Source organism: Anopheles darlingi, chromosome 2, assembly GCF_943734745.1.
Source record: "Anopheles darlingi chromosome 2, idAnoDarlMG_H_01, whole genome shotgun sequence".
NCBI lineage: Eukaryota > Metazoa > Arthropoda > Insecta > Diptera > Culicidae > Anopheles > Anopheles darlingi.
In genome coordinates, this window is record NC_064874.1 from 30460940 (window position 1) to 30481902 (window position 20963).

Below are 20963 nucleotides of genomic sequence, written 5' to 3' on the forward strand. Positions count from 1 at the left end.
CATAACTAACAAGCTCGCAGTTGCCGACTAACAGAGCACGATAGATGCGAGAACACGGACGATACGTTGCTGACTTCCTTCCGGTGCTCCACGCCGTGGTGCATGTTCGCTTTCGACAGACCGTTTGTTGAATTACAGTTACAGAACAGTGGCCTAAGTAACGATTGAGTTATTCACGAGAATGATTGCATTTCAATCGCCTCATCAACCGGCTACAGCAGCACAGTACACTTTGTTCTACCAGTACTTACGGAACGTGCAGTGCACAATGTTTACTAATTTCCGTCCTCACACATCTCAATGCTATGAATGCAAGTTCTCCTCGCGCACTCGCTCTTCATTTGATTCGTACATTTGCGTACCACATACTGCAATAATGTAAGACGGGCGATCCTTGCCCTGTACTCCAGTCACTAACCCTATGACTCATGAGATCACCAACAGTCAACCTTCTACGGAAACTTGACCTTTCCGATCGGAAGACCTTTGACTCGATGTCCTATGGCTTTTCTCGATTTCAGCAGCAACATTCTTAATGTGCTACTCGGAAAACGGATTTCATTCACCATGGTGGGTGCCGATGTTATGTTGTGGATAAAATTATAAAATCAATATACCCAGGGATCACTGCGTTGCCTCAGCTTGCCAGGACGTTTCGTGCGGCTATGCTGGATTTGAATGGCGCAGTTTGTATAACATTTTATTGCTCAAACACACCCTGGGCTAGAGAAAAGCGATAACAGTGTGTGTTGTGCATTGCAACTTACAATCATAAAGCTAGAAGACTTACGCTGGGGCCTTTAAATAGTTATTAGGTATTATCTATCTACCCTTGCAGTAGATCTTTTGCATACAAACGCCTTAGCCTTGTTAATTTAATTTTTTAGTGTTGTTTTTAACGATCTTTTAAATGTATGTAGTATTGAACATAAAAATAATCAACCTTTCTAATAGACTTACTCAAAATATCTAGTAGAAAGCAAATTCTTCTTCGTAAAGCTGTAGCTACTGTATGTATTGAGCCACACAAGAGAAGGCAAACTTGTTTGGAAGCATAGAAAATGATTACCTTTAGGCAAACATAATCCATCGCGCTAACAGTTTTCTTGAAAGTGCCACACACAGACGGGATTGCATCCATCTCCTCAAACACTTAGAGCCAGCACAGAACCGGTGCTCGTAAACAGCAATTTCCGTGCGATGAAAATAGATTTATGTAATTCATACTCATACTCTACCAGTCCATTTCCTAATAAATATGTTGTCTATTTTGTACTTTAGACCGTTTAATACTTGTTGCTGCCCACGATCACACACGAACACGTACAGCCACGCTGTTTGAGCTGATATTTCTCGCTAATCGAATTCCGCTGTTATACAGGCGATGGGCGTTCGTTTGATTGCATTTCCTGTCTCGAAATTGCCCTGGGCCGATTAGCAGAAAGTGGTGCTTCACCAGCACGAGCAGGCGTTCTACAACACATTGTAGACGCTTCGGGCCTACGCTTCGGGCATCACTTGGCTGACAGCGGATCTCGCAGCGGAGCATCGCGACTTCGGTTCTCGCATGGCGTGAAATAACAACGCAATAACGTCATAACGAACGGCATCGTATGAGGACGATATCTGACTCTCGTTAATAAAACAGATATCCACTTACGACGAATCCTGACGCCCGCCAGATTCAATCCAAAGCGATATCCAGCGCCTATCCCACCCACTCTCTCTCACACACACACACATACATCAACAGAGAGTTTCTTCGACAAACTCTCGATGGGACCTGTTGGTTGACTCAGCCACTTGACAGCAATTGGTGTGGTACACAGATATCCCTGGCTATCGAAAACGCTTGTTGACAAAATCAAAGCCCCGGCGAATGGTCCTTCTACACGACGCACGACCATCGCCCGTTCATGGTCGGTGAGGTTAAGGGCGAATGCGATGTGAATGGAATTTGGGCTTTTTGGATTTTCACGGCTATATACTTTCAATATTCCACTATTTTCAATCCAAATCACCTACCCAATGACATGAAAGGACTATCGGAAATAGATTAGGTCGATCGTATTAGGTAAAATCATGGCTCAAGGATGTCGATTCCAATGATGCCATGGGTCGTCTACTGGTAATGCTCCAGTTGCTAGCAGCGAAATGCTGATTGGATGTGAACGAAAGAGTCCCTCTTATCAGTGTATCATTCCACTTGTAGATTTCATCTCAAAGAACCTGATACCCTGAGGAGTTGCATCTTGATGGTCCGATCATCCGAATCTGTAGAAGTGAATTCAATTAATTTCCGACTAAAACGGTCAGTTCGGCAGGAAAAAGGACGCTGTGCAGCATGCTGAGTGAATCAAGCAATTCAATTTGTGGGCGAAACCTGGTTCCTTTTTCGGTTGTATCCGTTACCTAGCAACTTCGGTACGAGTGAGGCCATTCTGGAGGAACATTTTTATTTTCTTACAAGGGTATCTTCCGAAAATATAACGATTCGCAGGCAGCAAGTATTATGGATATTGAAACCAGTGTGAAAATGTTGATATCTGATCATCCAAAGGGAGGTAGAGTGTGCCAAATTGATAATAAAGAATCGTCATTCTGGGAGTCCTACTTACAGAGGTTGCTTTCGCTACACGTTGATTCCATTTCAACGAATGAAATGGAATCAACTTACTTTAAAATCCTCCCGTCTCTTCTTATCAAGGGTAGGTAGAACGCGGGAAAGGCTACAAACAATTCCTCTCTGGCCAACGCTTCTCAAGACTCAACTTTGTATCACAATTTTCACACTTAATTACGAGCCTTCCCTTCGCATGCATCCGCTGGGGAGAAAAGTTACTCTGCTTCTCCACGGAAAAAGTTGTTCAACTTCGCTCGCACCATCAGTTCTGTATGGGCCCATCATCATGCCGTTTGCCGTTTTCGTGGCCTTATCGCGGGAGCAAGACCCCTCCCAAAGGGATTGCTATTATTAGGGCTGCTAGTAATTGGAACCAGCTGTGTAGCACTAGATCCTCATTGTTACCAATAGTCGTACTCTTTCTCTTCTCCTTGTTGAGAGCAGTTATCGTTTTCTTTGAAAAAAAGCACTTTGCATTGTTGTGCTCGCGCTGCACTTGCTGTACAAATCTTCTTTTATCGCTTCCTGCTCGTTGGGCAATGAAGAAAGTTTCGATTGAGTATATTTTTTAAAGAACAACCCCATGATAGCCACTGGCCCGAACTGTTAAGCCTTCAGCTCGTGCAAAGGATTCCACTTCCTTGGTAAGCTCTGTTGATGAAATTTCTCCGAAGGTGCTTTGAGCATGTTGGCATCGGCGTCGAGCAGCGTCCTGAAATGGCCCTCATGATCTTTGACCTGCACTGCTTCCGGATAGCCGTATTTGATCCAATTAAAAGCACCGAAAAAACAAAGAAAATGATACCGGTTTATGCCGCCCTGGTAGCGATGTTCGTTCTACTTTCGGGTTCCAACCAATTCCCAGTAGAACCACTCGAAATATTTCGCAATTGGGACAGGGTTTGATGACGCTTCGAGAAAGCTGCTTTGATTTCCCATCCTATTGTCGAGCCCTTCGTTAAGCTTCCATGTCCGAACCATTGGTGAAGGAACGATTTTGGTCCATTCTACACACTTCCTTCCCAGCAGAGCAACAGGTTGTATTCGAGGACGAATGATTCCGCGAATTGCTTATTACCGGAACAGTATGCGGAAGGCGGAAGGAGCACTTTAGCAGCAGCCACGGAATCGGCGTTTGTTTAAAGAATTTTTGCTAATGGTGATGTAGCGTTCGCTTTGAATACCGCATACCATCTCGGGCCGCAAAGTCCGGTCGCTGGACACTTTCTGTTGCTAGGCTGGCGTTCTAAATCAATTTAAGTTTACACAGAGGCAACATTAATCAACATTACGAGCACCGGCCCGGCATGATAATGTGCTGGAGTGTGCCCCGAAGGCTCAATTTTCGGCGCACTCGGCACCTGTCGCACTGCTACGAGAGCTCATTTTGGTTAGCCTAGTGCAAAAAGGGACACTATTGTCGTGCCCAACGCAGACCGGCAACTCCCTGGTGCTGGACGCCGTTTAGTGGAACTTTGGGCGATCCCAAAAGGTCAACAAAAGGTCGTCACCACAGGACATTCCATTAGATTGGATGTCCGGTCTCTCGTTGTACGGCCGGTTGTCTCCTTCTTCAGCAGCTCATCTCAGCTCGTACGAACGATGGCAAATGGAATGAACGTTTGATTTAGGAACACTCTGCTTAAATACCTTTGCCTCTTCTCTTCGTTTCGATTCGTTCCAGTGGATGATATTTCGGGTAGCGAAAGGACCGTTCCTCGAGGACTTCTATCAGTGCGTGACGCACGGTTTCTACACCTCCCGCTGGCAGGAGCAGCTCTACACCACCTTCACGCTAGTGTTCATGTTTATCATACCGCTGCTGATACTGATTGGCACCTATTTATCAACGTTTATGACGATCTCAAGTAAGTATGCCCAGAGGTCCCACCATCACAGCCCGAGCAAGCGGACAAGCGGCGCAGCGGTGAGGGTAAGAGGACTTCCGTTTGCAAAGTTCTCATAGCTCGGGACCATCTGGTGTGCTGCACTCGAGTGTGTAGTGATCGAATAATGGCCAGTGGTTAAGTTACATTCCCGCGAGCCAATGGGGTTCAAGGGAACGATTATTAATTCCCGAGCATTTTGCTTCGCATCTGTCAGCGACCCTACACGCACACACACTCACACGATTTCCGCCAGCAGATCGTGTGAAGCTGCTTAGAGCGAACCCAAGCAAATTTCCACTCCCCGTCATCGTCAGCATCGTCTGCTAGAGAGGATGCGCAACGATGATCAAGCGATGTTCTGGCCCCAACGAAAACGGTGATGAAATGACTTTAAAATCTCACACCTGACGCGCCCGTCTGCTCCATTTTGCTCTCACCCTTTGGGTGCTCGATTGATGACATAGTCATTTTTAACCTCAAACCCCTTTTCTTGCTGGACAAGTTCTCGTTCTCGTCTCAGCCTTTTTAGCTCGATCATTTCGCTCTTGTACGACAAGACCGCATGGACAGCGGAGCGATAGTGTGTTTGCTTGTGGAGCTGGAGAATGAGGTGGTTACCTGCGCCCAACTACCCCAACCCTAAATTATGGTGATTAATGACCGGGGCAACGATTAATTTGCCAAATTGAATCTCCAGCCAACCCTCCCAGACCCGGTAGCTTAGGTGCTGAAGCTGCTTAACTACTCCTAAAAATAGCGGAACAGGTGACGGGGGTTTTAAAATCGGTTCCCATCGGAAGCGAAAGTACGATTCTCTGCATCGAGCATCACACCAGCATGACTATAGGCACGGTACTTGCTGGAACGGCTACCGTACCATTGACATCACATCGTTTCTGATGGATTCGCTCATCGGTTTAATGTCTTTTTGTGGGAGAGAGGAAGAATGCTTAATCTAATCACTTCAAGCAAATCAATCGCTGTAGCCTACCGACTTACGCGTTCTCTCTGTCTCTGGCATTCTTCTCAGTTCGCCCGTGACGCCCGTCATGGTGTGTGGATCGAATGGTGGATGGTAGAGAAACAGACCTGCTGCGGAGTGAGGGATTGATTTGGAACTAATTAAAATTACTTTAGCAGCAGCACCAACACGATCAAGACCAGCATAGCACCGTGCTGTCACTGTAGCGTAACGGCATTTCGCCTTGAAATAGCATTCATTGGTGGATTCGAAGAAAGATATCGTGAAACGCGCGCGCGAAATACCATCATTAGTGTACCATCAGCCGTGTCCGGGGGCGGATTGGCGAATCCCATTTGGCCAACGAATTGTGCTCCACAAGTTTTTTTTATTATATTGGCACTTTTGCTATTTAATTATGCTTCAGCTGATCCTGTGCAATGCCTGGCGACTGGTTGAGCTTCGTTGGTTGCGCTGACGAAGTTATAGTCATCGCATGAACATTGCTATTATCAGGTTAGATTTCAGCACTGACCGCATACCGCACGCTACAGGTGATGGTGGTGGTGGTGGCTGCGGCGGTGAGGTTGGTGGTGTCGGTCACGAACAGTAGAAACCAGACGCACCAGAAACCAACAAACTTTACCATCAGGCGTCCCAATGCTACGGAACTCTGCTGGAACTCTGCTGAAACTCTTATCTAACGCTACTGTGCACGTTATCTGTCAAACTCTCATGAGAAATCGTCATTAATTAAACCCAACTTCACCGAAACAAAATGATTCCTCGCCACGACAGTGTCACCCTTGGCGAGACGTTGTTGGTTCCATATGCTCTTCGGGGTTGCCTTTTTTGTGTTCCTGTTTGTTTGGGGCGATGGCGAGTCGTCAGCTGTGGTTGGAATTTCGGATTTCGTTCGCTAAGACCGCCTGTCAACGAACGAATTCGATGGCACGTGTTTCGGAGGCATATCAAGCTATAGCTTATAGGGAGGAATGTGAATAGCATTTTGGTCAATGCTCCACATATATCTACAATTTGCTTACATGCTTAATGTTTGTGGTTGTTAGAGTTAAATTTATTTCAAATTTTCCAGTAAAATGTAGAAAGCAAGACACAAAGCTGAGAGTGCATTAACCCCTCAAATGGCTAACAATAAAGCACCCGAGCAATGAAATACAAATCACAAAGCGTATCGCCCAACTGTGCCTTGACTTCTGCTTGACTCAATTTCTGCACTCGAAAAGGTGTTTGTTTTGTTCATTTTCCCTCGCAACAGACGCAAATTAGACTCCCACCGGGGGTCGGACCTGAGCACATACCAGTGCAGAAAGTTATTTACAATCAGCATTCATTTCGCTATTCTCGAAGGATTTTCGCTCGAGCGTTAGATGCTCCGGGGCAACCCATGAGCTTTGCGCTCTGACCTACCGAAAAGGGTAGTTGAAACTGCAGTGACCGAGACGCACCGTACCCAAGGTTCATAGCGTCGGCACCGTTGGTTTGTTTGCTGTTAATTGTTCAGATATTTATGCTTCGCACGTTTGTCGCAGCACCCTCGATGACCACGGTCACGACGCTTCAGGGTAAAATGGCGCTTTTCCAGGAATGCTCGTTCAATCGCCTAGAATGGGCCGTATCCTAGCTTCGCAAACAGTGTCCCTTTTTTGTAATTAATCCCTCAGCTTTTTGGGAAGGCGAATGAATACAAAAAAACGCAATGAACCTATACAAAGCAAAGGGTCTCTCGCAGTATTTATTCATGCGGGCAGTTTGCAGCGTACAATCGCTACAGCTTGGATCTAGTTGGGCTCGTAACCAAAGCAAAATATCCTTCAAAACGAAACGGAAGATGGTATACAATTAATGGTTAGGCTTACGTCGATAACATCGTTCGCGACCCCACAGTCGATCATCAATCACCAAACGGCCAAAGCTGCCCATTTACGGTGTGCGTTTTTTGATGGTTTATTTCAACCGAGATTGCCTTTCACAAACGAGGAGCTGACACTAACCGGCGATAAGGGTGCTGGGAGTGGTGTACGGCCCCAGGCTTTATCCGGTAAATTAATGCCAAATCATCAACAATCCTGGTGCGCCTACCGAGCCGTACCGAAAGAAGGATTCAAATCTAAACTTTCGTCAGTTTCGGGAAACGGTTCAACGATTAGCAACACTTGAACAGCGATTGATCACGCACTAATGCTAAAGGTATTACGTGAAAGTGCGAATGCGAAAGTATTAACAATCGGAAAACTTTATTATTTATCTTTTTACTCAAGATAAATCAAATACATACATTTCACTGGAACATGGCACTGGAAATGGTAGAAGCGCTATCATAGAAACAGAGTATGGCAACTGACTATATAATGAGCGGCATCGCTTCTTATGGCATATCAAAATTATTGTATTTTCATTCCATCCGCTCGGTGCTGTATGGCGGATGGCCCAAATATGTTGCGCTTTTCCATCGAATTTTGTTCAAGCCGCGACACAAAGATTGTGCCGAAGTGCCTTCGTGGAAGCTATTCCCTAAATACACATCATCCATTTTGCTGATGTATGATTTTTACGCACGAGTTCGATCCCCAAGTGGGATTGTTCGGTACCGCTGAGATCAAACGGATATAATGGACCTAGCGATTGTCACACGTGCGTGATATTAGACTGTGCCGCTGGAGGTGGTGCGCATTCCATAATAGATTCGGTTTTCTAGTGGTGACGAAGCAGCTGCAACTAGGATGTCCAACAAGCGAAGAGGCCGATAACCATGCGCCTCCATTTCAATTAACTTTACGCTCACGCAGTATAGCGCTGCTGCCGCAGGTAGCGTTTCTCTGCCATGTGTGACAAATTGTTCATGCAGTATGTTTAGTTTTTTTTTACAACGTACTCAGCTTTCAGCTCTTAGCATGACTTCAACTCAATTGCAATGCTTTGTAGTTACAGCTTCTATCGTATGATCCTTTTAGTTTCTTTAATTTTATGAAACTTTTGAATTTATAAGCCAATTCAAAATGAAATTTAATTAATTATAGTTAAGCTTAATTAAAGGATGAATGCAATTTAATATAACTGCAACACAATATAGCTTTTGTTTACCCACGATATAGTATATATAGATATATAGATAATACTGTCGCATAGAATGTCAAACTCATGCAACAACAGTAAAGACTGACCGATGACTGAATAATTGAATGATTAAAAGTGACTGGCTTTGTGATGGCCCTCATGTACTGGTTTATTTTTACCATATTCAACATGGGTCCAAGATCTAAACTTTCTGTTTTTGGTTAAATCCTATCGAATCATAAAAAAGAAAAGAATGCTAAAAGTTCCTTTTTAAAAGTAGAATTCATTGGTTTTGAGTTTTACAATAGCTAACTGCATTCAATTTGTATACCCTGGTTGTATTAATAGTATCTCAGGCACACAATTTGCATCCATTGCCAGTTTGGAGATAAGCTGCCCAGAGGGAACAGTCCGCGAAACGAAACATTCAACAAACAAGAGGGCCAAGAAATCCGCTAGAGTACACCTTTTTTGTCGTGAAATCTATTAAAGCCGCCAACAGTAAATATGCTCCGTTGTGGCTCTTAAATTGTCCTGGGAGAAAAAAGGGCCTTTGTTGCCGGGCCGAGAACACACAAAAACCCCTTAAAGCCACGATGAATGTATGGCGAACCGTCCGACTGTTCCATGTTGTTATGCCGGGATCGGCAAGCGTGTCTCTGTACATTCTTTCGCAGAAAATGGTATGCCCTCCCATCATTTCTCATCCTGGCATGGACGCAAACGACAGGGTGAATATTGGTGAAGGAAACGTGAAATTCTAAAAAACATTGATTTCATTCTGTTATCAGCGCTCTTGTCAGGAAAGTATACGACACCGGCGATCTTGAACGGAGGAAACGCTCGTTCGCTCGTAGAATAAGACGAAATAAAAGATCGTGTGTTCAAATATAGCGCAGACGAAAAAGGACATGTCTTCTCGGTTCTTGGGATGTGTAGTATTCCCGAGAAAAATAATTATACCAAATTTCTGCAAGTGAATGCAATTCCTTTCAAACCATGCTGACGAGTTGTAAGTGTCGTACCTTTTTTGAGTACTCATCACATTCCATTCATCAAATTACATAAGATCATCATCATTTTACTGTTCAGTGGTTCTTGGTGGGGCCTTATTATGAAACAAAAGGACCGCTGTAGCGTGCACACAAATTTAACTAATTTAATGTAGTTTTATAAATTGCTATTTTAGGAACCTTGAAGCTGCTAAACGATTTTTAGATTGAACATGTGATTTTTCTAGGAAAATTATAAATAACTAAGCTATTATAAACATAACTTCAACATACAATATCGATATTATCAACCCGTGCATATACCCGACAAACATTCATCGGCCTTCCTATGCAATTTTACGCTACATAACGCATGACGAATTCATTCGATTCGCTGATTTTAAGCTGACAATGCCATGTTATTATTTAAATCGTATTTTTTGGATTTTCCTCTATCGGTAGGATTGGCGATTGCTTCAAACCTTTTATTTAACATTGGTCATTCCATTTACGATATTCCACAGCATCCTGAAGGAGGCGCATGGTACGGTGTAACACGTAATGGTTTTCACGGGGCAATAAGCCCTCCTCGAGTTACGTAATGGGTTTCGTAATATCCATCGCATAATGCCAATCATTCACCACCAGTATTACCTGGTGCCAGTGAACCTTTGTCGAGGCCACTGGTTCGATAATATTAATGTGCCGGAGCTGGAAAAAAGGTGATGAGTTCATGTTGAGAATAGCAAGCGTTTTCGCACTCTCGATGAATGCTACACAGTTTTATCTTTGCAAAATTTCATTCCGTATCGCCATTATTTATCGTCATCTCCAAACGTCAAATAAACGGGCGACAATTCAACACTCGGAGTATCAATTTGCATTGCTAAATCGTTTAACCCATGGTTACTACTGTGTACCTTCTGTACAACAAACTAACTTCATCATAAACTCATCAAAACATCCAGAAATGCTGTGAACTATGCAGGATGCATCCGAACTACGAAATGGTACTAACTGCTACTGTTAGCCGGAGTCTAGCCGAGTTTTCAATTTGGATGTTGCCAACTTGTTGCAAAATTGTGACATCACACGATGATTGCACTACATCGGGCATGCAACGAATGCCAAATGGAATTATTTTATTTATGAGCTCTGCTCAGCTGAGGAAATCTTACTGCAAAGCGATCATTCGGTTACACAAGTTTGCTTTCAGAGCAGTGGACACTCTCTCACAGCGGCTCCGCGACACACATTTTCGCACTCCGCCACTGCCGATTGTTACCAACAATTGAAAAGTATGCTGTGCTTTACCTGATTCCTTCCTTCATTTTGCGAAGTCCGTTTTGCTCTAACCTTCCTGCCTTGAAGCTTGCGGAAGCAAAAGTTGTCACCCACTCGGTCTCGTTGTGTTCGGTCATTTATCACAATCTTCAACGCCAAACAAAACGGCCAACCCTCGGCCTGCCTCGAACCATTCCGACCATCTGTCCCGGTCCCTCCCTATCCAAGTGCAGCATCAGTGCCGTGACTGAAACTGATCTACATCCATAAATTATCACGTCAGCGGATCCTCCGTGATGTGCGTACGAGCTGCCACGGGGAATATGTTGCCAAACAGGCGTAACCCTGAATGACCTGAGGAAAGAGAGAAGGAAAGAAAGAGCCCAAAATAACAGCCCTCGAAAGTACCAACCAGTTTGTGATGAAGCGCAAAGATGGCTTACGTTTTCCGCTCGAATTAGCATAATTGCCATTTGCCACAAACAAATGTGTGAGTTCTTGGCTGCGTTGCCACGGGACATCGCTATTTCGCTGGAACAAACCGGTCGGGTCGGTGGTCGGTTTCGAATTCTTAAAATTCTGTTACAAATCTTCTTGCATAAACTGGGAAGGTAACCATCAAGGTAGGCCACTAGTTCGCGGCTGGCTGGCGTATGCTGTGACGCATTGTGTGTAGTCCTCAGGATCCGGGCTACAAGCCGCTAGCGCTGTGTCGTGCAATACATAATTAAATTTCCACTCGTGTACGGACACCGAAGCGAGCGAACTCCATTACCTTCGTCAACGTTGATCACGTTCTGGCGGTATTTTGACGGCGCAATTCTATGAATATTTTGTGGCCACGCTTTGTTGCTCGAGCGAGCGAGCGCTCACCGTCTTATCACACACCGTGCGATGGCTGAAGAAAGTTTCGCCATTCCCCCATCATTGCGCATTGTATTGTGCATTTGCTAAAAACAGAGGCGGAAACACATCACGTTGTCTCCTCAACCATGGTTTAGTGGATTCCGTTAAGTTTCACGGAAGTTCACCGATAACGCAATACTCTCTGTTGCCGTGATCGAGTGATTGGAACGAAGCTCTAGCCATTGCTGTAGCCGTAACGTTAAGCACACAGTTTATGGTTGTGTAAACTTTTGGTTTACGACAAGGTATCCATCTTATCAGGTTGATCAAAGCCGAGTGCCTAGGTGTTAAGTTAATGCGCTTAGCACCGTCAGTAGACGCTCGCTATTGCTTCGCTCTAGCCGGATCATCAACATGCGACGCCGGAGATGGTAGTTTTGGCACGATTTTCTTGGCTTTTCTTGTGCGGAGCGTGTTCCTGGTGCTGGTGCTGCTGTAGCGAGCGCTGCTGGTTCGGGTTTGTGGTCGAATCGTGCATTGCAATATGGTGCGTTAATTTGGTTTTAGGGAAATTCCGAGAAATCGAAGAGCGTTGAAGGGGCTTCGCCGCAAAATTTCACTTCCAGACCAGTTCCAGGGCTGTATTATAATACCGGTGCTATTAAAAAGTGTACGATATAGAAGATAGATAATCGGAGGTGTTTTAAGAACCTCCTATAGCGCACATATCATAATTAAAATTAATTCACTCTATGGAATACATAGTTTATTAAAGAAAAGAAAATATTTCTAATCTATGAAACTGTGGGACTTCTAATGGTTTTTATAGGATACTTTCGGGGGATCCTCACAAGGTTATTTGAAGATTGCGTAGTCATAAGAAATAGCTTCTTTTTCAAATGTTATGGTTCATCGTAGCAGCAGCTGCTTCGAGATACATAAACGTAGACCGCCATTATGGGGTGCATGGAGGTCGTTTGGTTATGATTTTGGATCGTTTCGAAGGCAATTTAGTGAAGGGGTTCGTAATGGGTTAGCAAGATCCTAAGGAATATAGAAAAAATGGAAAATCGTTAGAACGATTTAAACATATTTTTTACACAGAATGTAGTTTTCACTATCTTTTATTTTTCAAAAATATGATTTGAATATCACTATTCAATCCTATTCTATCGAATCGAATTGTTCCTGTACAAGTTTTAAAGTAATTAACATATTCTATGAAACTGCTTCAAATGAATCATTGACGCAAGCATACCATTTTCAGCCCATAGTACGAAGAACCGTACAGAATCGGTTCTCTAAACTTCACCGCTAAATTGACGCGCTTGATTATTCATAAAACAGTCAACAACGGCACGCCCATCGGCTGTGAATGAGGTATTACAGCTTTAAAGTAGAATGTGGCATGCATCGCAGCAGCTGTACTTTTTGTAGCAATCCGTAAAGTGCTTTCTGAGCAGAACCTTCCCGGTATCGCGGTACTTTGCTTCTACTTTTGCCTTCCAAGCATGCCCTTCCGCACCATTAAGCATCGAAACGTATTGATCCCATTCTTCTTCCTCCAAACGTGCGGGTAATAATTTATCCAAAATGGATGCCATTCTCACTTCACCTTTTTTTGTATTCGTATTTAACTCATCGTTGAGGATGGTTTATGGACATTCTTGCGGGCCAGTATTCTCCGTTTCGTGGCTTTCTAATCGTACTTTCACAACCTGTTCTCTTATTTCTATCTATTCCCTGTTACGTGACCCAGGCAGCGAGAAAATCTTCCGTATCGACACGTCGGCCGTGGACCGGACGACGTACTACCGGCGCTCGGATACGAACCGGCAGCGACTGATACACAAGGCAAAGATGAAGTCTCTCCGAATCTCGGTCGTTATCGTCGTGGCGTTTATCGTGTGCTGGACACCGTACTACATCATGATGCTGATATTCATGTTCCTTAACCCAACCGGTCATGTAAGTATTCGCCGAATTTGTCGCCTCGCTAATGGATATTACATAATGGATATACGCTAATGGATCGCCTGATGTCTGTTTCTGGCTCTGTCTTTCTTTTTTTTTTTTCTTCGACTCACTTCACGCCGGTTTCGGACGCAGTTCGCCGAGGATCTGCAGTCGGGCATATTCTTCTTCGGTATGTCAAACAGTCTGATCAATCCGCTGATCTACGGTGCGTTCCACCTGGTCCCGATACGGCAACGGCGCAATCAGTACAATCAACATGTAAGGTACATACACGACACTCTTTTGATGTGGTTTATTACGTTTCGCGTGCTTGCTCCTTAGCTAGAAAACATAGTCAGATGCTAAAGCCCTGTATCAGTGGACCTCTGCCATTAGAATTGTTGCTATTCTTCTTCCTCTAGACTTCTTACAGTCCTTTGTTGCTACAAATCAGTGATGCGATATACCAATTTGGCAAGATTAAATGAACTATCAATAAGGAACAGACACTTCATGGTAAACCTTGGTATCCTTGGTGAGCCATCTGCAATGGCTTCCAATTACGAAATAGCTTATCAACATCTAGCCTCCATCGCAGATAACAGATCGTGGGGCTTCTTTAATGACACGGCAAAAATCAATCGTTGATAGGCTATCCGATACGACAGGACTCCTAACCGAACTTTCCTACACAGTGCAACCCTGAACCAGCATGAATGAGCATCCCGAGAATGGATTTCGTTAATGAAAATTGCCGAAGCCGCAGGCAGGAATCGTTCGAACGCTTGTTGATTAATAGAAGTTTGACTTTACTTTTGGACGGTTATTAATATTAGCTCGTCAACCTGGTGGTAATTCTTCTTAATTGACTTCTGCGCTAACAGGAAAAAAAGACAAACACCACTTACTATCGCGATGTCCGGCGGGTTTCTGACCAGCTGAGCCGTTATACCCTCGCTGATATCCAAAAGGCATCGCTAAGTAGTGACACTCGTGAATGCCATCATCTTTCTCCGGATAAATTGGATCGTTAATCCGGAAACATCTTCTCGGCCAAACTTATCCTTACCCCTCGTCCGGTGTATTATGCTTTTGGGATTCTGTATAGGGATTATACTTTTGGGATTCTGTGGTTAACCGGCGGTGTCCGGGGTTAGCTAATGGAATCAATTAGGCATTTTTTGCTGGTGGTAATTCCATCGCGAGACTCCAAGAAAGCCAACTTAACGAAACAGCAAGCTTCAGCGTAATGAAAGGCGTCATAAACGATTCGCGGGGATTCGCGGGATTCGCGGGGATTCCCGGGTATTCACCCAAGAGTGTTGAACATGCTTCTGACATTACAGATGTCAGATGCGGCTTGTCCGCGGATTAGTTATCCGAACGAACACGAATATTTTCCTTTGAAAAGGTACAATTTCTGTTGAGGTTTGGTGTTTTTGGACCTTTGATGTTGAGAATGATTGGTGTTTTCCAAGAATGGCTCGTGTCTCATAGGTATTTCTTCTAGGTAATTTACTTGGTTGCTATAACCTTCCTATTTCCTATATAAGTTTAGTATTTAGATACCGTGCAGCTAAGACCCAAAATACAAGAAAAAACAAACGAGCAGTATTGAAATGGAATTTATGAGAACTTTTTGAATTGAAATGAATTGAAAAAATTAACGAATATCTTATTAACATTCGGGAAACGTTACAAAATGATTTAAATAGAAACTTAAAAATATAGCAATGACCACCATTTCTAGGAAGCAAATTAGCGATCCGGTAATGCATTTCGTAGCGTTAGAGATTCCCTAATGAATTTCATAATTGCTTTAAAAATCCGTGAACCATGAATCCTTTCTAGGCTAACCTATGAATGAAGTGCACATAAAGAGTTTCACATTTAAAATGATCTGTGCAATAGTTTGAAAGATATTATGGGCATCGACTTTGAAACTAAGAGTTTTAGATATAACCGCCATAAAACTTTGAGCGTTCCGGTTCCAGCGACATGGCTTCACATTTGCAGCTTTTTTGGTTTAAAAATTTGTTAAAATAAAACCTAATAGATCCACCACTTAAAAATGAAATGCGGGTTAAATATTACATGGTGTAGCTCGACTTTGCGCTTCTAGCGTTCTTTTATTCCCTAGCTAATTTAAACATTGTTGAAACTTAACTAAATGTGTCCGCAAGTAGAGAAAATTGAAGGACATTTGTTGTAAATGTCCGTAAAACTCCATTTTATAATAAAATTAACATTTGATGTCTTCAACCTTGATCAACCTTGAAAATAATAATTAAAAAGAATACCTTAACGCAAATTTCTAGGCCGACTAGTAAACAAACATCATCCTAAGAGGAAAAGGTTTTCGGTTCATTATCATTTGCCTATGACTAAGAGCTAAGAGGGTTAGCCATCTGCTTTACAGACCTACCGAACTCTTTATCCATAAAACAGAACACCTTTTGCGGCATCGCTATTGTGGTGAAAGAAAAGGAAATGGCAATATTCTCCATGGCAACATTCTCTCTCTATCGTCCTCGACCTACGAAAAATCCATGTTATCTCTAGTCATACAACGATTGGTGCGCTGACCGTAACCTCGCAAAGAAACATACGGCACGAACCGGGGCCATGCTGAGAGCTTCTTGAGTGTAATTAGCATAAAGGAGTTTCGGGACTCGGTGTATCCGGTCTTTGCTACTTTGAAAGGGCTGATTCTTTACAACCAATGTAGAACAAGTTGATGTTCTGCTGCGTACTAAGACACGGGTTGCTACAGACAGAATTGAGAAAAGGGCCGTCACTGATGCGAAGCTGCACGTGTGACCACTAAGTTTGGGTATCACTTTGAGAGTTTCTTTGATTTTCTGAATTTTTTGATATCAACTTTTTCTTGCATGGAGGCATCTTACACTTTATGGTGATACCCCATCCTCGCCCGCAAACAAAACCGTGTCACCCAATCGTAAGAAGGTTCCAATAGCGCTAGACAGCAACGGCTGCTTAGGTTGTACCACTTCATGCATATGCAGCATATTCAGCATGGGCATGTTGGCCTCAGCAGCTGCCACCACACACACGAACAACTGACCGACTTTTGGGTTAGTTTAACGTTTTGGTTTTTGCTGTACAGGATTCTGCAGGCCTGCCATCCGTGGGCACGTATTTCATTTCTCCAGCTGCTCTATTGTAACGCCAGTTGTGCTAGGGAAAATGATTAATTCTGATATTTTGGCGTATCCAGCAAAACGTTACCCCAAACAAGCAAATCGTAAAGCATGTGCTGAACGCTGCAGTTGCTACTCGTCGCCACGTCCGTTAGCCGCTTTGCACCATGTTGTTTACGCCTGCTGTCGATGTGTTTTTGTTTTCTGTTTACGGCTTAAGCCATGCTTTGTCCGGCCTCGTATGCTATCATACGCCATCATCATCATCTCGCCTCGTCGCGCCTAATTGCCAATTGCCAACGCCCTACAGCCAATCTGTTGCTAATAAATGTCTGTTTTCATCCTCTTTCGTTCTATTCGCGGTGCTCGCCTTTATCAAAACAGGGAAGGCTCTGTGTACTTTCAACGGTCGTCCACCTTCAACCACCACAATGGCCACCAGCGGAATCTCAATCCGCACATCAAATTTTCCAACTCGCACTCCAACCTGCCGGAGGAAATCTCGCTGATGTCGCTGGAGAAGGATCTGCGCAGCCTGGACGAGAACGTTAACCAGATCCACCAGAAGGGCAGTGGCCCTGGCAATGGGACGATCCAGCGGCGCAGCTTCACCACCAAATTTCTCTCCTTCTCGCGCCTCTTCAATCGCAACCATCCAACTAAGCTTTAAAGCGTCACAGAGAGAGGACAAAGTTGTGCCGGGTTAATACCGAGATAAGGAAATCCCTGGGATGGGGATTTGACCCAGAAAAAAATAATATGATATTATCACTCACGAACTGGGACCTCAGTACGTTGTTCCGCTGTGTTTGAGATTCGGAAAAAGCTAGGCCCAGAGATACGCTGTCCACAGCTCAGTCCTGGCAGGGCAAGTGATTGTTAATATGAGTTCACAGCCGAAGGCAGCTAAACCATAAACTGCAGTTATATATGTTTTACGGGAAAATGTACATAGGTTGACAGCGCTTTAGCGAATGGTAAGGCTCCCATGTATGGATCTCTATGTTAAGTTAAACTGCTGCTACAGTTATGCCTCGATACGCCTCGAAGGTGTAGTGTATATAGTGTGTCGATAAAGAGATGTGTAATGTTGTTCAAACTGTTACCGAATATCACAAATTGAGCGTTGTGAGTGAAAGTTTGGTGGAAGTATGTACATACAGACAGGGAGTGGCATAATTTATATTACCATCATCATCGTTATCATCGTGATGCTTATCTGTAAGAGATATTGTTCTATCAAATTCAGCAGGGTATATGTGAACAGGATATGCGCGTTAGTGAACGTGTGTTGTAAGTTTAATTGAATATTGAATCCGCGAGTGAACAGGAATATTGTTGTGCAATGCCAATGACCTTGATGGAGGCGCATGGCACGTTACGGGTCGGGGTCCTCGCTGGTCGACCAGCACCAGTGACTGTTGAATCGGGAGGATCGAAATATGATTCTAGATATATTTTTTTAAATAAAATAAACAGCAAAAGAGTGAAAAAGGAAAAGAAAATTTTTGAGTTTCTACGTTTGGTGTTCTTCTGACAAATGGTATGTTTAAACATGGCACAAACGGAAGTGATATGCACTATATCTCCAAAAGCACGAATGATACTTGCTGTTTCAGAGAATTCTTGGAATATCAAATTGTGCTTCTAAATACTCAAAGGATCAACCGGATGCCTATGGTGTAAGTTCATTCAAGCCTACGGTTCAAAAGTTCGAGCACACACTTTGATTCCCGTTTTCCATTCCGCTGCCGCTGCTGATTATTATCTTCCAGAATCCCTTTAGCTACGTCGATTAGAGTTTGCCATTTACATGTGTACATTATATTCCTAGAAAAAAGAATATCCAAGAGTTTTAAAATAGAATATAGAATCTAGAAAAGGCTCTAGTGTTTATTGTTGCCAAAGTGAAGTGTTGTTACTTGACTTTCTACAATGCTTCTGAAATCAGTATCATCCGATTTCATTGAGTGCTATGATGCCAATGACGTAGTAAATGATTCAGACAATGACGCACTTAGCTCATTGAATTAAAACGAAAACACTTATTGTCTGTTGCAGCATCGTCACAATTCTTTTTATTCAGGAATAGCCAGTACGTTGTACTCTTATGGTGGCTCCTATCAAGTTTTTCTTCGGAATTGTACCGTTGGTTTGTCAAAACACTTTTGAGCCTCTAAAATTAAGTGTTTCAAATAAATATTCGTACACCAGCAAGCCATCGCGGTTTCCCTTTTGAGACTGAAAATGTGCGCTCTATTTGGGCCTATTTTCACCGTTTTTATAACAAAAGGTCACGGCTCCTTCGTTTTTAGGCCCGGGCTTTCTTACCTTTGCAAATAAATTCGTGCAAATAAATTAAAATAAATTCGTGGTTCATGGACTTTACACAGCCGCTCATAGCGTTCATTAAACATTAACCAATAATCAAATTCCTATATTGATCTCTTTTTTCTGGGATTTTTTTAAATTCATTAAATTCAAAATAGCGTAGCGCGGGACTGCCTCAGCACTAGAACAACAGGAAACCAACATCAGCTGAAAAAATAAATCTTTCACAGAACCTACGGCCCTCCAGAACACTAGCGCAATCGTACAGCATCCAGGGGTGGGTAGCGGGATATCAGAGCTCTTGTAGGTCACTATAGTAATAAATGCTTCGCTCGATTCCGACTGTTTACTTAAAAAAAACTTGCCAATGTTGGAAATTCTTTTTTACGAGTTATGGGAAATCATAACAAAAACTTGTTTCATTTCATTTCCGCGAAATTTCCACACCAACTTTTTGCTTTTGGCTCAAGCAGATTGTACATTCCTTTTCCGCCGTTGTTTCTATTCAGCCAGCAGATATTGATCAATCGGAACAGAATCGTTTCCTTGTCGCGCTCCATGAATTGCTTCATCTATTCTGCTACCTCCTGCTATTAGTAAACAATATATATTTTTATAGGACGTTTTACCTTTAAATTACAACAATCTTCTGTCGTATCGATCCCAATTGAAAAGAGTAGACAACAAACACCGGTTTTGTGACTCGGACTTCACTCTTCTTTATTTGTAGTTACCTTTCGAAAGATGAAATATGACAAATGAAATAAAACGGGGAAGCGGTAGTGTCTTCTAGGGCTGCTAGGAAGTATCCGAACCTTAACACTCTACCCACCCTCTGCTAGCTAATGTCTAAAACGAAACACACCAACAATCTAGGTGCTCCAGAGTAACCGCATTTACTCCGATTCGGAACCTGAAACCGATTTTCGCGATATCGGCGAAGCTTGACGACTGCCTGAACCGGAACGAGACCGCGATCGTGACCGTGAGCCCGATTTCGACCGAGAGCGGCTTCGTGAGCGTGATCCCCGAGCCGGACGACTTCCGCTACGACTGCGACTTCCGCTGTGCCTACTTCCACTGCGGCTTCGGCTACGGCTACGGCTACGGCTACGGCTACGGCTACGGCTACGGGTACGGCTACGGCTACGGCTACGGCTGCGGCTGCGACTGCGACTGCCCGACTTCGAACGACTTCGCGACCTAGATCCGCTGCCCGATCGGGATCGCGATCGGCTACGGCTACGACTACCGGATCCACTCCGAGCACTACCGCTCCGGCGACTGCGACGACTTCCGGATCGTGATCGCGATCGCGATCGCGAACGCGATCTCGAACCCGATCCAGACCTCGACCGTGATCGACCCGAGCGTCCACTCGAGTCCTCATCATCCGAAGCAATGCGGCGCTTGCGCTTACGGCCCTGCCCACCTTCACCACCCGATTCACCGCCACCGGATTCATCGCCACTTGCGATCTTCAACCGGCTATGATCACTATCGGACTCGCTCGTCGATACCGTGGCCTTCGAGACGATGCGACTCTTCTGCTTCTGCGAAAGTCCCTCCTCTGCATGCTTTTGCTTCTTCTTCGCACTAGCTCCGCCCGATCCCGTCTTCTTCTTGCGCTTCCTGGACGCTTCCTCACCCTCTTCGCCATCACTATCCGAATCGCTGCCACGTCCACTAGCCTTCTCCTTCTTCTTACGGCTACCCTGCGATTTGCGGCCCTTCTTGTCGCCACCCTTACGCTTGCGCTCTCTCTGTTCCTCTCCACCGCTTCCTCCCATCGCACCTCCCTCGCCACCACTGGCATCCGAGTCGGAAATGTAATCCTTGCGA

General features: G+C 44.1%; 2 protein-coding genes across 2 annotated transcripts in view; one reads left to right on the plus strand and one right to left on the minus strand.

Annotated features, from left to right (window-relative positions):
- The window catches only part of LOC125949735 (gonadotropin-releasing hormone receptor), a 36582-nt gene extending 18413 nt beyond the window's left edge, over window positions 1–18169 (plus strand). The window contains exons 4-7 of the mRNA XM_049677054.1: window positions 4308–4491; window positions 13433–13641; window positions 13783–13913; window positions 17175–18169. Of these exons, the coding sequence (XP_049533011.1) occupies window positions 4308–4491; window positions 13433–13641; window positions 13783–13913; window positions 17175–17460 (810 nt within the window). The 3' untranslated portion in view covers window positions 17461–18169. The remainder of the gene's footprint in view (window positions 1–4307; window positions 4492–13432; window positions 13642–13782; window positions 13914–17174) is intronic.
- A 1628-nt stretch (window positions 18170–19797) lies between these two features.
- LOC125949705 (RNA polymerase-associated protein CTR9 homolog) overlaps window positions 19798–20963 on the minus strand; it is a 4261-nt gene continuing 3095 nt past the window's right edge. Inside the window, 2 exon segments of the mRNA XM_049677009.1 lie at window positions 19798–20271; window positions 20273–20963. The exon segment at window positions 20273–20963 is cut by the window's right edge and continues 1637 nt beyond it. Coding sequence (XP_049532966.1) covers window positions 19960–20271; window positions 20273–20963 — 1003 coding nt within the window. The 3' untranslated portion in view covers window positions 19798–19959.